A 17986-nucleotide genomic window follows, 5' to 3' on the forward strand; every position below is an offset into this window, starting at 1 on the left:
AACCCATGCTCTAAATCCGATAAAAATTGTACGCACTTGCGTATATCCTCAATGCTCTTCAACTTTGTACTTGTTTGGCTTTATAATTATTTCGATTACGCGTCACTTGTGAGTCTTATGTAGACGAAACGCGCGTCTGGCGTACTAAATCCTAATCCGGGTTCCTTTTATAATATAAATATTGACTTCCGCGAATAATGATTTTTATCAAATTGGCATGCATTTAAAATGTATTATTAACTAAAAAAACTTCCAAACTATTAAAAGATGCAAATATTATAACAAATTCATTTATTATGACTGCAATGTGTTGCAATTCGAAAATTGACATATTTGACCTAGATACGACAACTGTTCATGTTGGCTGTTCAAAACTTATCTCTCTGAAAAAGCACATTGCCAGTCGTTTGCTTTTTTACAAAACAAAAAAAGGAGGTTCATGGAAGAGCCATAACAAACACACTACACGTATACACATCGGACAGATAACTTTCTTAATTGTCCTAATCAGAATCGAAATGATTGATGCAAACTATACTTTATTGTAGTTTAAACATAGGTAGGCATTACATTCGTGTTATTTTAGCTCTTACTATCGCTTGGGCTAAAAACATGAATATAATGCCTACCCATGTTAAAACTACAATAACGTATAGCTTACATCAATTAATTCTTAAATAATAAATAAATAAAAATTATTTGGATAAGTAAATACTGCAAAACATGAATTATAATCCTGGTACCTTTGATAACTGCCACTGCTAGTGGACGTTTCGTCCACGAGGGTTTCACCAGCCCAGAAGTCAGCACTTCGATGTTGACATGAATATCAATTATATGGTCATTTTTATAAAATTCCTGTTACAAAACTTTGAAGTTTTTGAAAAACTAAGGATTTTCTTATCCTCGGAATAGATTACCTTAGTCGTATTTGGCACAATTTATTGGAATTTTGAGTCCTCAATGCTCTTCAACTTTGTACTTGTTTGGCTAAATCATTTTGATCTGAGCGTCACTGATGAGACTTATGTAGACGGAACGCGCGTCTGGCGTACTAAATTATAATCCTGGTACATGTACCTTTGATAACTATTAACACCACTGTGTCGATGCCAATGCTTGTGGACGTTTCGTCCACTTCGGTGTTGACATGCATTTAATTATATGGTCACTTTTTTTTTAAATTTCCTGTAACAAAACTTTGAATTTTTTGAAAAACTAAGAGTTTTCTTATCCCAGTAATATATTATCTAGCCGTAATTGGCGCACCTTTTTGGAATTTCAGGTCATCAATGCTCTTCAACTTTGTACTTGTTTGGCTTAACTATTTTGATCTGATCATCAATCATGAGTCTTATGTAGACGAAACGCGCGTCTGGCGGACTAATTTGTAATCCTTGTACCTTTGATAACTATTTACACCACTGGGTCGATTCCAATGCTGGTGGACATTTCGTCCCCAAGAGTATCACCAGCCTAGTAGTCAGCACTTTGGTGTTGACAGGAATATCAGTTATATGGTCACTTTTATAAATTTCCTGTAACAAAACTTTGAATTTTTCGAAAAAAAACTAAGGGTTCTCGTATCCCAGTAATATATTATTTAGCCGTAATAGGCACACCTTTTTGGAATTTCGGGTCATCAATGCTCTTCAACTTTATACTTGTTTGGCTTAACTATTTTGATCTGAGCGTCAATGATGAGTCTTATGTAGACGAAACGCGCGTCTGGCGTACTAAATTATAATCCTGGTACCTTTGATAACTATTAACACCACTTGGTCGATGTCAATGCTGGTGGACGTTTCGTCCCAAAAGGTATCACCAGCCCAATAGTCAGCAATTCGGTGTTGACATGAATATCAATTATATGGTCACTTTTATAAATATATCTGTAACAAAACTTTGAATTTTTCGAAAAACGAAGGGTTTCCTTATCCCAGGAATATACTATCTAGCCGTATTTTACACAACGTTTTGGAATTTCGGGTCCTCAATGTTCTTCAACTTTGTACTTGTTTGGATTATATATTTTACTCTGAGCGTCACTAATGATTGTTAAGTAGACGCAACGCGCGTCTGGAGTACTTAATTATAATCCTGGTACCTTTGATAACTTTTTGTAAGCTGTGAAAAAGTGTTTTCGATTTTATTTTATATCTAAATATTAAATAATGCAATCAAACTTAAGATAAATCCTATGATAAAAAATAGTTATAAGCCTTTTGATTTTCTCCTGTCAATGTCCATTCATTGTCATTGTCATATTATTGTTTTTATCATTAGTGTAACCCACCAAGCAGTAGTTTTTTTTTAATGTATGAAAAAGGTCACTTTTCACCATGTTGCAAAGTTCAATTGACACTTTTGATTGAAGTAATTAGATTGTGTGAATTACTTGCTTTATATTTCGAAACAATTTATTCATTGATTTAAAAAAAAAAACGAGGATTGATGAAAATAAAATCGGCATTGCCATGATATTAATGAAAATGTATACGTTATAAGTAATTATAGATTATCATCACTGACAGTTTCACATGTACTCTTTGGTTTTTAATAGTAACTACGGGACTGTATACAATGATTCAATAAAGTATATCTGTTTAGGTATGCGAACTCGATTTAATTTCAAACAACGAGTAAACATTGAGAAATATGCTTTTGATATTTTTCTTAATTCATCCGTAAATATTCTATTTGATGTAGGGCATTTATACATTCATCAAATTGTTCCCGATAAATCATTTGACAATAGAGGTATACTAGTGAACAATTATTACTAGTGCTAAACTTATGTGATATATTTAGACTTCAACACTGGATCCTCGATTTTCCAGATGTTCTATATGTTGTGTTACTGACAAATAAATCACATTGTAGGTTTTTAAATCTGGTTCTATAACTCCCAATTTTTTATCCGTGAAGGGACAATTCTGCAATACATTGGATATTGAATTCTGTCTATTCGGAAAAAATCACGGAGAATTTTATCAAGACAACACTAAGGATTCGACGCTTCCCGACTTTATTCTTATAAAAAAAACCGAGCAGAAATTTGATTTTTAATTATACGTCAATTACAACAGACGTCAATATAGAAAATAATGTTCCTTCCACTTGAGACTGCGAAACATCTAGTTTTAAATATGTTCCCTATGGTCATGTTATTACGTGAGTCCTCAACATCGTCGAAGACCGTGAGGTCATAACTTTTCTAAAGAAAGGACCGAAATACCGTCCTCCATCTATAATAGATTGGAAACAGTGTCGTCTGGTCATTAAAGACGCTCTGTCTGCCTACTGTAAAAATTGGTGCAAACGTGAAAAAAATCTGATAAAAAAAATCTTTAGACAGTTATTTGAATAAAATTATGAATACTGTTAATATTCGAATATCTCATTTAGAAAACAATTCTGAAATTAATAATAGTAACCATGATAATCCCATTTCTAGAATAAAAAATAAACTCAAGGTATTTGCAGAGCGGTTTGTGTTCGTACCGGCAGACAAGGCAGCCAATAATGTAGTGGTGGTGTGACGCATATACTACACAGAAGTTCTTGAAAACGAAATTATCAATTCCTCTACATTCAGGTCAGTGCGCACCACAGAGTCAAATCATTAACAAGCATACCACTGCCACTACCCAGCTTAAAGCATCTTCCGAACATTTGAAAGTCCCTACCATGTACTGATTACCGAAATTACACAAAAAAACAATTTAAATATTCCGTTTCATCTCCGCTTCGAGTAAGTGTTCTACTACTAATCTATCAGTGCTTCTAACTACCTCCCTTACTACTATCAAAGAACTGGTTATTAACTTTTGTAATAAAGCTTATGAAAATAATGGTATTGAATATTTTTGGAGTGTTAAAAATTCTTTAGAGGTTTTAGATAAAATACATGCTTTTGATGGTCCTTATAATTCTGTTGACAGTTATGATTTTTCTACTCTGTACACTACACTTTCACACAATCTTGATAAAATGGTCTTTCGAAAAATCTCATTGTAATTTTATTTGCTGTAACTCGTTTAAAGCCTTTTTCTGTAACGAAAAAGGAAAGTATGCTAGATACACTTACTGGAAATGTGAGGATATGATTGAAGCTTTAAATTTTCTACTAGATAACATTTATGTACGTTTCAGCGATAAAGTATATCTTCAGGTAGTAGGTATTCCTATGGACACTAGCTGTGCCCCTTTAATAGCAAATTTTTTATATACTGCTATGAATCTAAGTTTATGACCAAACTCAGTAAAGACCCACCATTATTATATTTGGTTGATACATTCAAAAATACCTACCGTTATCTGGATGATATTTTTTCGTTGAATAATCCAGAGTTCTCTAAATATACTTCCGAAATTTACCCAAAAGAACTTACTGTAACTAAATCTAACATAAACAACAGCAGTTGTCCTTTTCTAGATTTAGACATTTCAATTTCAAACGGGAAACTTCATACTAAAATTTACGACAAAAGAGACGATTTTTCATTTCCTATAGTTAATTTTCCTTTTTAGACGATGATGTGCCTTTGGCTCCTTTTACGGTGTTTATATATCCCAACTCGCTCGGTTTGCCCGTGTGTGTTCTGATGCAATAGATTTTAACGAACGTAATCAATGCATCACTGGGAAATTGCTGTGTCAGGGATTTCGATACCATAAATTACTTAAAACTTTTACTAAATTCTTTTATAGATACAAAGATTTGATTAGTAAATTTGGCTGTACCTTATTAAACTTATTAAAAATGATATTTCACATCCTAAATTTTATGGTAATATTATTCTTAAAGCGAGGAAATCACTATGTGATCCGTTTAAACTTATCGAACCTTTAAACAAACTTATAAGTAAGGGTTATCGTACCAATATTGTAATTAGATCTCTGAATATAGTTTACATTGACACTAATGTCGATTTTGTCATTAGCAAATTAAAACATAACTAAATTGTATCTTTATTTTGAGGCGGGATGTATAGAGACACAGACACGTTATTTTTTATCTCTAAAGAAGTCGGTCCTCACTATCCTACTACCTGTCGATACATTTAGTTTTGGCATTGCACAAGTCATGTCTTCTCTGACCGTTCATGACGTTAAAATACTAAATCCCTGGGATGTGTTTTAGTTGATTTTAGTCTCTGATGTATGGTTTTTTATTATTAATTGTTTTTAGCTTTTAACTAGCTGTCAGTAACTGCGAGTACTCTCAAATCGTATTTTTTTTCTTAATTCGACCTGTTGATACTGTTTATAATGCTTTTTTGTTATTTTATATCAATATGGATCTTGTCTATATACAAGCTTTGATTATTTGGAATATCTTCTAATTTTCACTTACTACATTTGTATAAACTTCAAGATTTACCTGTATTATTAAAACCGTTTTACTTTTCAAAAGTGATAATTATCGAAGGGTTAAATGATTCGCAGTGGTGTCTTGCCATGGCTCTGTTTGAACTTGTTTGTTTGCTTTTTGGCCTTTAATGTTTGTCCCTAATATTTTATTAATTGTGCATTTGCATTCAGATATCGCAGATCAAATTTATTCGTTCATAGTGTATTAATTTACGCTTTTTGATTGAGTTAAGCCTGCAAATTGATATTTTATTGTGTGTTTTTCTATGTTGTGATGTTATGCTATTGTTTCAGAAAAAGGAGAAAGGTTTTGTACCATTAAAACGTTTAATCCCGCTGCAAATGTTTGCACCTGTCCTAAGTCAGGAATCTGACAGTAGTTGTCGTGATTTACACGTTTTTCTCATTTCTGTTTTTTTTATATAGATTAGACCGTTGGTTTTCCCGTTTGAATGGTTTTACACTAGTAATTTTGGGGCCCTTTATAGCTTGTGGTTCGGTGTGAGCCAAGGCTCCGTGTTGAAGGCCGTACATTGACCTATAATGGTTACCTTTTTAAAATTGTTATTTGGATGGAGAGTTGTCTCATTGGCACTCACACCACATATTTCTATATCTATTTGTTGGTCGGAATGAATGTTCAAAGTCAGCTCCTATTGAACCTTTGTGGTACATCAGTAGCAGGATTGTAAACGTACGGAACATCATAGTTTATATTTTGACCATATAACACAGTTTTCACATTGGCTATTGAGTTACCACTTTAGATGTTAACAGAATCATCAAAGAATGTTCTTCTGTTTTTTTAGGAGTGTACGCCATATTTTATAAACGAATCTTTTACTTAGAAACAGTTTTATTCGTAAATGTACTTTTATCTTTGTTTAAAATTTTGTGAGAATTTAAAAGATCCATGAACACATAATATATTATACACACTAATAAAGCATAGATTATAATGCGTTGTAAAAATACATTTTAAATAATTGCTATTCATCATAGATTCTTTTACTGATTGTTCGCCATAAATACTATCCAGTTGTCAAATACGGTTTTAATGAACGTTGTTTCCATTCTTAAATTTTGACATACGTAAGCTTAAGTCGATTAGTGTTTTGTTTTAATTGGGATAAACATATGCCAACAAACCAAAGTAATAAAAAAAAGTGCGCTTACATTGTTGAATAGTCTTATCCATTAAACAAATAAAAATGTATTCATGAAATAAAATTCTGGTTAATTAAAAATAATTTAATTTTGGATGTTAGGCGTCTTATGATTGGCTGGCGTCCTTTTGTTTATCATCCCATTGACATAGTTTTGTCATGTGACCGTGACGTCATCAACGTTTTTTCCCCGATTTAATCCGGTTTAAAATTGATTTAAGAATTAAATTATAAGATACGCGGGTTATTTAAAGTGTGCACCACATTATTTATGTTATTTCGAATAGGCAGAAAAAATATTACATTCATTCCTTAAATTATAATCGTTACCTTTAGTTAGATTAGATCTTCTCTCAGAAGATGCATATGCATCATATGGCTGGGAAAAATTAGTTGTCAATGACGAAAAATCTACTAACACAATTACAATCAACACCAGGCAGAGAATGACACACACCGCAAGTATCCTTCGTAAACGACCTTTGAACTACAAAATAATAAAATAATATAATATACAGTTTAATGTATTTTACATTCTACATTTGAAAATACCTGTACCAATTCAGGAATATGAAAGTTGTTGTCCATTCATTTGATGTGTTTTATCATTTGATTTTGCCATTTGATTAGGGACTTTCCGTTTTGAATTTTCATCGGTTTTCAGTATTTTTTTATTTAACTTTTTATTACGCACGTGTATTTATCTGCAACAATAACAATTCTGATGCCTGTTAATCGAGGAGCTATTAGCACTAATACATGTCCTAAGAATCTATGCCATCTGCTGATTGAAGTGAAACCGGTGTCATGGATTGCACTTTCTGTACCCATGTGACTTCTAAACAAAGTTCAAAACTCGTCTATAGAAACGGTAAGTTTTTGATAAAACAAATAAGATGTTGACCCTAGTGGTTGGGTAGTGATGGGTCAGTGAATAACCCCTTTGTTATTGACAACTAATGATCTGGTAACATGTGTGGGGACATACGGTTGAAACCTCCCCTTTCATTTGATTTGCATGTGTTGGATACCTTTAACAGTGGCTTGATCCAACCATGTGAATCCAGACAACTGACTTTCCAATACACAAGTTAATGATGGAAAGTATAGGTTACGATATGGCTTTTTCCCGCAGCGCTTAGGTTCGTACGGACTTCAATCTATAAAGGCCCACAACGTAACGTGTGACTACGGACAGATACAGCGGGGTTAAACGTATACACTAGTTCCTATCAAAATATTCACTTTATAAGTATGTCAGTGCCTACAAGTTTAATATACACCCCTGGCAAAACAACGCTTGAACATGAAGGAACATCTCTGTCAGTGCAACTAATGCGTTCAGGTCCTAAAAGGCTTACTTGAAATTGTATTGTAAAATGAAATTGAAGTACATTATCAAAAATGCGCATGAAAGAAAAAAATCAAGGGAAATAAAAAAACCAAATTGTGTTGTGTTTGAAATGTTATTTTCAATCTATTGGATTGTTCCACTTTGTTCTGTTAAATTGTTCCTTTTAAAATTTATACACGATGATGACTGCTGTACCCATATTTTGACTATTTTATTTATTATGTCTGTTTAGTTAACACATCATTGTAAATATAACGGAATTCGATGAGACTGTAACCAAAGTGAGAGGATTAGCGCTTCAAATCCAGGTTTAATCCGCCATTTTCTACATTTGAAAATGCCTGTACCAAGTCAGTAATATGACAGTTCTTGTCCATTCGTTTTTGATGTGGTTTGTCGTTTGATTTTGCCATGTGATTATGGACTTTCCGATTGGATTTTCCCCTGAGTTCAGTATTTTTGTGATTTTACCTTTTACAATGTGAAAACGATAAGTATAAATCAGTACGTTGTATTCCAGAATCAACTGCTCATTTTGACAAAGAGCGCCAAGGATTCATGTTAGAAAGGATTGAAACCAATTCCCAATCTACAATAAAATCCAACAAGACCTTGAAGACAATACACAGAGTTCGATTTCAATCGAAGAGAAACGACTGAAAGTAGAAAAAGAAAGACTTTGTGTCGAAAAACAAAATAGATTGATCATGGATTTGGAAAGACGTTTCTATTTTAAAACAGAAATTTAACCTTTTAACAAACAACAGACACATCAACTTTAAATGACACAACTAAACATTCATTTAGCAGTAGTTGGTTTCCAAGTGTAAAACTAACAAACACTGAACACATCTGATGATGTCTAGATTGTATTACATGACAACATTTTTGTTAGTTTAAATACATTTGAATTATTATTGAATTATTTTTTGTTTGTTTTGTTTGTAAAGCCTTTAACCTAAACATTAATGATTAATGAGCTTTTTGCATAATGATTAGAGGATTGGTTAACGCCTGTTTCGAACATTTGCACCATCATTAAGAATGCCGATGTACTGTTGTCTTTCTGTGTGTCCATGGTCTAGGTGATTTCTGCAAATGTTTGCCGGCAATTGGATTCTATTTGTTAAAAATATATTATGTAAAACAGCCCCAGCAATTAATATCACAGCATTGAATGCTTTGTAAAGAAAAGTACCAGCACTTGCAAAAAAGAACCCAAATCTTCTTTCGACAACGCGTTTTTTCTTCATGTTGGGAGCATTATATCTTTAGTTATTATCATTAATTATTTCTCGTTGTTGTTTTTAGCACACGAGTGAAAAAAATTTGTAAAAGTAAATACTCTATTTAGTACTATCTCATAATAGCCATCCATGATCAATTGTTCAGTCCTCAAGCATTTGACATGAACAAGAATTATCCCAAATGGGTCAATATCCATGATGCACCTCAAAATGAGGAACTCAAACATTGTGTGCAATCAAAAGATCTCTGCGTAGTCTATTTTGAACAAGTGCCCGAGTGTAACCATTTGTGCTGATTTGGAAAATAGAGGAACATGGAACAAATGTGTTAAAATTATGGAGCTAATAAATGTGTTAAAAGTATTAAATTGGCAAAGAACCTGTGTTAAAAAAGGGAGACTTTACCACGAGGAGTCACATCACGACAGGATTTTCGGGGTTTGTTTATTCACGGAAAAATTTAATTCTCTTCGTACCCAGAAAATTTAACCACATATGTTAAAATGTCTCAGCTTCGAAACAAACTATCATAAATATCTAAGTTTATAACATGGACTGAGCTACAAGAAAAAAACGTTACCATTACTGCCTATAGAAAATCAATTAAAGATATTGTCTCAAATGAAAGCGTCGTGAGATAAAATAAGCCATTTAGCTCCAATAGTCAGTAATCTCATGTATATGCTAGAGTAACATAGTCCTTGATCATAAGGGATATTTTTTTCTGTCCACATAAAGATGTTCATCTTCTAAAGGAGATCGTAGCCTTATGCGCGTCTTGCCTATTGCTTCGGTGATCTTTGGGAAGTCGTCAATATAATGCTATAAAAGCTTCCATCATGTGATGAAGCGGTGTTCGATCAGTTGGCGTCATAATATAATGGTTGCATACTATTTTCAAACACACTGTCAAAGCACGGATAATTGTCCAAACATTAGCGAATGAGATGTTATGTTCATCGACTTTGAAGAGCTGAAAACTCCCAGTTGCGAGAAATCCCAAAGCAACCATAACTTGTAAATACATGGGGAAAGTGCAAAATCTCCTCATTTGGTCGTGTAGTTCTTACTTTACTACCTTCTTAAGAAAATGTCATGAGTTAGGAAGACTTTGTAATAGTTATCAAAGGTACCAGGATTATAATTAAGTACGCCAGACGCGCGTTTCGTCTACATAGACTCATCAGTGACGCTCGTAGCAAAATATTATAAAGCCAAACAAGTACAAAGTTGAAGAGCATTGAGGATCAAAAATTCCAAAAAGTAAACCAACCAAGGATTAAGATATGTCGTAAATAAAGAAATCACATTACATAAATTAATATAGATTAAAATGTTAAAAAAAAGTTACATTGAAAAACAATAAAAAAACAAAAATAAAAATAAAAACGAAGTAGAGGTTCATTCACCATGATTTTTATTCTTCCTTTTCAAAGATTTTGACACCGATCAGGAAATGTAAAAATAGCACAAAAAATAGAGAAACGAATTTTTCTCTCCATAATTTACCGTATAATGTGTTCAGTACTTTGAACTAGTCTTCAGTATCTGTCGTATAATTATTCTTTTCTATTATAATTCTTATTAAGTATTTTACTTGTCTTTGTGTGTTTTTATCTTTTTCCTAAGTTTTAATTATGTAAGATTTTGTATTTGTTTACTTTTGTTCACATCGTTTAAGGTTTCAGGTGGGAGTCCATATGGAATTCATTCACAACTGTTCTAAATTGAAATAACGTCTACACCGTATAACGTCTACACCGTTATATTTTTATTTAAGACGTATGATGACTCCTACATATCTCTTGCTTCTACATATTGTTGTGTTTTGATAAACCGTTCATAGCATGCAGTTTTTATTTTTACAAAATATCAGCCTTACGCCTTTGTTTAATCATTTTGATTATACAACTCAGTTTTCCCTGTATTTACACAATGTTATATTTTTAAAAGTCATCCTTATGCATTTATTTTTGTGTTTACAATTTTCCGTAATTAAGATAAAAAACCATATTAAATGGTAATTCATGGATTGATGATTCTACGTTTAGCTAAAAAGAAAAAGTGTTTGTATCTGTTTCATTTATACTGGTATTTAGTTTTCAATCAGGGATTATTAGTAATATTATTTACTAGTATTCATTGTATGTAGGTGCAATGTTATATAAGTCATGAATCGCTTACAATATAAAAACACCGGTTTCAAAACGCCATCAGTATGAATTCTAAAATATAAATATTAGGTGCAATTGTTTACTTTTAAATTATTAAAGTTATATTTCGGAGTTGGTTAATTGGTTTCAGGTTTTTATACTCACTCTGGAGGCATATCAACAAAACTATTTTAGGACTAGGCGATATACAAGGATTGTCTATAGACATGTTAAGTCGTAAGTCATATTATCGAAAGTCTTCTAAGATAAGGCATGCAAAAATAATTACGTTGCTTCATACTTCCACCTATAGCATGAAGACAGTTGATTTTTTTTCAGGGGTAGACCCTCGAAAATATTTTTTTTCCCTAAAGGAAATGATTTCACTGTTGTTTTCTTAACTTCTCAACACATTCTATATCCTTTGGGACTACAAAAAAAAACGCATTAAAAAGTAATTTTAAAATGAAAAATACTAACCCACCATATACGTGTATGTACTTGAGATTTGAACTTTACAATATGACCCTACATCAATATGCAACGGGGCCGATTTGTCTAAGTACTTCAGATATTCATTAATAGCCTGTCAACACTGAAGTTGTGAAAACGAGGATCAAAATTGGCAGGTCTCTAATCTTAAATGACTAGGAAGGCCATTTTTGTCTGTTTAGATTGTCTCTTTCGGTACTTTGGCTTACTCCGACAATAAAAAAATAGTACTGAAAGTAGCGTTAAACACCAAAAATCAATCTATCAACTAATATGGTACGGATAATATAATCTTTACCTTTGAATGATTATCATCATAACGGGATCTATCTTCGGGATCTGTTACACGAAAAGCAGTCGCCTCATCTCCTATAATGTTATCATCTCTTTGTGTTTTTGTTTCAGCCATTCTTCATTTTCTGAAGAAAACAAATATATCTATAAATATCTAGGGTATCCATATAGGCACAGGACTATGTGTTCAAACTCTTTTATTTAATTTTTTAGTAGCAATAAACAAAAAAACTATATCAATTGGACATGCTTTGATACTATATCTGCCCTTGAATTTTTACTAGATAACGTTTTTGTTCACTTTGGAGATTCCGTATATCGTCAGGTTACCGGAATTCCAATGGGGATTAACTGTTTCACCACTTATTGCGGATCTGTTTTTGTACTTCTATGAGTTACAATTTATGACAAAAATCAGCAAAGACCCATCGAAACAACATCTGATAAACAAATTTAATAATACTTTTAGATATTTGAATGCTATTTTGGCTCTCAATAAGGACGACTTCAGTATGTATACTAAAGAAATTTATCCTGTTGAACTTACTTTAAATAAAGCTAATACTAACAATGACCACTGCCCTTTCCTCGATCTTGATATCTATATCACTGCTGGAAAGCTTAATACTAAAAGTTATAATAAAAGAGATGATTTTTCATTTTCTATCGTTAATTGTCCATTTTTAGATGGTGACTTTCCCTTGTCACCATCTTACGGTGTTTATATATCTCAACTTGTACGATTCGCTCGTGTATGTAACAATGTTTTAGATTTTAACGAGCGAAATTTATGTATTACTGAAAAAAATATTACACCAGGGTTTTCGATATCACAAACTAGTCAAAACATTTACTATACGTAAATATAGCTCAACATGCAGACTTCTTATACGTTCAGGTATTTCACATCCAATTTTTTTTATGGAAATATTCTTTATAAAGAACAAAAATGTCCGTATTCACCTCAGAAACTAACAAAACCTTTAAATAGATTTATTAGGAAGGGATATAGTTACGATACTGTTGTCAGGTCATTAAAGATTACATATTTTGCCGTTAATATTGTTTCACTTATAGGGTCTTTGCATCGGAACTAAACACATTTGTTTTTAAACAGTTGTTGGCATGACACGGGTTATGTTCTTCTCATATATGTTATGATGGTATGATACTAAACCCCTAACGGAAAGGATTGTGTCTGATATTCATATGATGAAATCATAATCTTTCAATCAGTTTAATTGAAGTCTGGAGCTGGCATGTCAGTTAACTTCTTGTAGTCTGTTGTTATTTATGTATTATTGTCATTTTATTTATTTTCTTTTGTTACATCTTCTGACATCAGACTTGGAATTCTTTTGAACTGAATTTTAATGTGCGTATTGTTATGCGTTTACTTTTCTACATTGGCTAGAGGTATTGGGGGAGGGTTGAGATCTCATAAACATGACTAACCCCGCCGCATTTTTGCGCCTGTCCCAAGTCAGGAGCCTTTGGCCTTTGTTAGTCTTGTATTATTTTAATTTTAGTTTCTTGTGTACAATTTGGAGTTTAGTATGGCGTTCATTATCACTGAACTAGTATATATTTGTTTAAAGGCGAGTTGAAGGACGCCTCCGGGTGCGTGAATTTTTCGCTACATTGAAGACCTGTTGGTGAACTTCTGATGTTGTTTTGTCTATGGTCGGGTTGTTGTCTCTTTGACACATTCCCCTTTTCCATTCTCAATTTTATAGATCAAGGCCTCAACTACTTTCCTTACAACAAAAGTAAACCACAGGGAACTGGACAGAGATATGTGATAAACAACTACAATATGTTGTAATTGTAAAATGTTTGGGAGAGTTAATATCCTAAACATTTCCTCAGACAAGAAATACGTTAAGAATAAATCAATTATTCCAAGAAAGACTAAAAAAACAATATGATACTGCTGCAAGAATCTAGTAAAAATCAAAAGAAATCATGTTATTATTTGTCGACTAAAACAAAATAAATAAAAAACAAATTAGATTAAAACGAGCATAAAATCAAAGAAAAGTACACTTTCAAAGGGAAGTAAAAAAGAATACCAAACTCTAAGGAAAATTCAAAATGGAAAGTTCCTTTTCGGATGGCAAAAAAAAAGCTCAAACACGTTTAACTAATTGAACACAACCTGTTTTTAAAGCTAGCTAAACTTCTCACTTGTATGACAATCGCATACAATTCAAAACAAACAGACATAACATGTCAAAATGTCAAAAAAAGAAACAAACTAAATATGGACAAAGCACGTAAGCAAAAATGAAAAACAAGAATACAAAAACTTACATTAGCACAATAACACAATGGTGGGATGTATAAGAACCTATCTACGCCAAAAGTAAATTACCAAACAAAATAAACTTAACAGTCAAGTTATTGCCCCAGCCCTATATCCGAGTCAATAATTTAGGCTTTCTAAGGACTTTTTGTGTGGGTTCATTTAGGAATTTTCCTCAATGCTCTTCTACTTCGAACTTTATTTGGCATTTTTTCCTTTTTTGGATTCGAGTGTCACTGATGAGTCTTTTTGAGACGAAACGCGCGTCTGGCGTATATATAAAATTTAGTTCAGGTATCTATGATGAGTTTTTTTAGATACCGGACATAAATAATCGTATTTTTTCTTTTATCAAAATGTATTCTTTCTTGAAGTAACTATACGATCGGAATCGAATATAACAAAATTAGTCGATGTAACATCATACAATACCTAGTCTGACAATCTAAAAAATGATTTTAATATCTCATTATTTTGTTATATTGTCTGGGAATATATATATATTTTTTTTCTAAAATTATATTATTTTATAAAAGTCAGTTCACCTGCATATTGTTTCAAGGAAATGTCTATTAGATTAACTAACATTTTGTTTGCAGTGAAAGAGGGATATCATTTAAACTATGATACTGATTACTACTGTAGCCATATGTGTATTTTATGATCAGTTTAAGAAAACTTTTAATCTAGGTCCTTCCTAAAAAAATCCCTTCAAACCCTTTAAGTTTTCTACCCTTTAAACAACCATGCCACATAGAAAATTAAAAACACATCTTTAAAGAAATAATCCCAAAAAGACTACCATAAGCTGCAAATGTGTTGTTTTTAACTACTGTTAGCCATATAGTTATCACCTACAGGCTCTATCGCTCATTTTGTTCTATGTGCATATTAAATAAAGGACACATATTATAGACAAGAATTTAATTCATGACAAATTTCTCTATTTTGTAAAAAAAAAAAAGGACTCTTACGGGCCATAACTCCGGAAGGGGGTCAACTGATAATTTTGATCATGTTGAAAATTTCATGGCAGATAGATCTTGACCTGATGAAAACATTTACTAATCCTCATATTTGCTCTAAAAGCTTAGGCATAAGAGAATATAGACAAAGAAACTGCATCTCATACCAATATTCTATTTTCATCTTGGTTTATCTACAGTCTATTATTATCTATTATAATATTCAAGATAATAACCAAAAACTGCAAAATTTCCTTTAAATAAGCAAAACATAAACGAGTTGTTTGTTGTGTCTGCAAATATCAGGACAGATAGGTCTTGACCTGATGAACATATTTACCCCATGTCAGATTGCTCTAAATGCCCGAGTTTCAGATATATAAGCCAAAAACTGCATTTACCTCCATGTTTATTAAGCTGTGGCGGCCATCTTGGTTGATGGACGGGTGTAATCGGATACATTGTTTTAATAAGATACCATAAGGATGCTTTACATAAAGTTTGGTTTACTTTTGTCCAGTAGATTCAGAGAAGATTTTTTGTAAAAGTTAACTGACGACTGCAGATGAGAAAATCTTTTGGGTCAGGTGGGTTAAAAATGAACCCCAATCGATATTAAAACATGCCACACCAAAGAACACGTAATCAGTATCACAGAGTTTCTCATAGACAATTTATTCGTTAAATCTGAGAGATAAAATTTTCTAGTACTGAGCAGAGCGATATTGACGAAAGGAAGAACGATAAATATTCTGTGTCAACGTCGTCAACTTCACAAATAATACAAGGAGGGCTTGAGATAAAGATGCTAGTTCTGCGTTGTGTATCATTTTATTTACTTTTCATTTGTTCCGTTGATTGATACAGTCTTGCATTTGGTAAGATCAGGTTTGAGTCCGTTCATGTGTCTTTGATGATCCCAACACGGATATTTTCTCTTTTCGTTTTTAATTTTCTTAAAATCAAACAAGAAAAATTCTTTGATTCTTACTTTTATTTATTTCATAAGCAGAACGAAAATTGAAAACGAAATTAACCTCTTCCGTTTTTGGTATGTTTTTTGTTCAGACTGCTATCAAATACATATGTAAGCAACATATTTCGAAACAATATATTCAGTTATACACAATCTACAAAAATATACTAAAAAACAATTAGCAGACTTTTTATGATACTTGTTGCCTGTTAATGATGATTTTTGACTCTTATAATTTGTCATATTTGCATGAAAACATTGTTTATCCTTATAAAAAAAACATAGGGCAAAGTTTCAATAAATAAGACATATGGATTTAAGATCGTGTGTAAGCAAAACAATGTTATACATTTTAACCCAATGTCCTCAGTTGTAGCATACTGCGATACAGGACAGTGCGCTAACTTATAGTGTGTAACAGTTGTAATTATGCACAAATATAAATGTACATAAAGTTTGTACATGTAATCGATATCTATCAAATATTTTCGGTTATCAGTATGTTGAGAACCTCTTTACATATTGACATAAAATATGACACTATGTATATCTATGGTTTGTATTATAACTGTAATATTACGTTGCCAACATTGTAGAGTAGAATCCCGGGTTGAAATTGTTTTATAAATACGACAATTCAGATATTTTCCAGCTCATTTCACTCAAAAACATAACGTTTCAGTATACATTTAACTTACCATAATTTTTTATCGTAAAATTTTATGATTTCTACTTGTAATTGTGTATCTATATGTGACATGAGACAAATCATAATAATCAAATGACTATACTTATAAAATATGTCATGGAACTATGTTTGTGCATACAAAGGTCTGCAAGTTTTATGTTTCAAACATGATTATGTGGTTCATCAGTTGGGGAACAAAAGGGTAGAACAGTAATGCTATTTTCGCCATTCTAGATCTCTAAAATAAAGAAAACTACCTTTTGATGGTGTCCAAGTATGTACGATGAACAAGGATGGAAGGTGGAGAATCAAGCCTTACTCGGCTAGTTTAGGAAATTTCAAAACTTATACAAATAAAAAGTTTGTCATTTTTGTAAACAAAATTACATTAACTCACTTGAACTTGGTGCATAATCTAAATATGCCATTGAACTTCAGTACATGCATCTGATTTGCAATATTAGATTACTACTGAATTAACATAGTTACAAGGTTGAACAACTTAGTTGTCTTTTTGACACTAAACATTAAATACTTTTTACTTACTGCTATTATTTTTCCGGAATTAAAAGTATCCAAAAAAACATTATCCTAATACAGTAAAGGTTACCATATAGATTGCAAACCTTGCAATTTTCTCATTAAGAAAACGGTTGTTCAATGAATCATATTCTATTGTGCAGTGGTAAAAAGATAACTACTTCCTGGTAATGACAATGCATATGATAAATAAGGTAAATAAGATAAAACGACTACATGTATCAACGTGGACCAGGTGCAATTCAAGATAATGTCACCTCTATTCTCAGAACAATTAAACGTTCAATGGAATAGTAAATATCAACAAAACGGAATAAATAGTTGATAATTATTTGTCTAAAAATGACCAAGTCAGATAATTAATAAGTTAGTATCTGTTGTTTTTTATTACTTATCATAAACAATGAGGTAGATGATCAAAAAGTGAAAC

The 17986-nt window shown here is 32.1% G+C and overlaps 1 protein-coding gene across 1 annotated transcript in view; it reads right to left on the minus strand.

The window, feature by feature from the left end:
• The window catches only part of LOC143045505 (uncharacterized), a 70786-nt gene that overhangs the window by 12369 nt on the left and 40431 nt on the right, over positions 1-17986 (minus strand). Inside the window, exons 2-3 of the mRNA XM_076218059.1 lie at positions 12087-12207; positions 6873-7029 (exon numbers count right to left, since the gene is read on the minus strand). Coding sequence (XP_076074174.1) covers positions 6873-7029; positions 12087-12197 — 268 coding nt within the window. The 5' untranslated portion in view covers positions 12198-12207. The remainder of the gene's footprint in view (positions 1-6872; positions 7030-12086; positions 12208-17986) is intronic.

The sequence above is a fragment of the Mytilus galloprovincialis genome, chromosome 9, assembly GCF_965363235.1.
Source record: "Mytilus galloprovincialis chromosome 9, xbMytGall1.hap1.1, whole genome shotgun sequence".
NCBI lineage: Eukaryota > Metazoa > Mollusca > Bivalvia > Mytilida > Mytilidae > Mytilus > Mytilus galloprovincialis.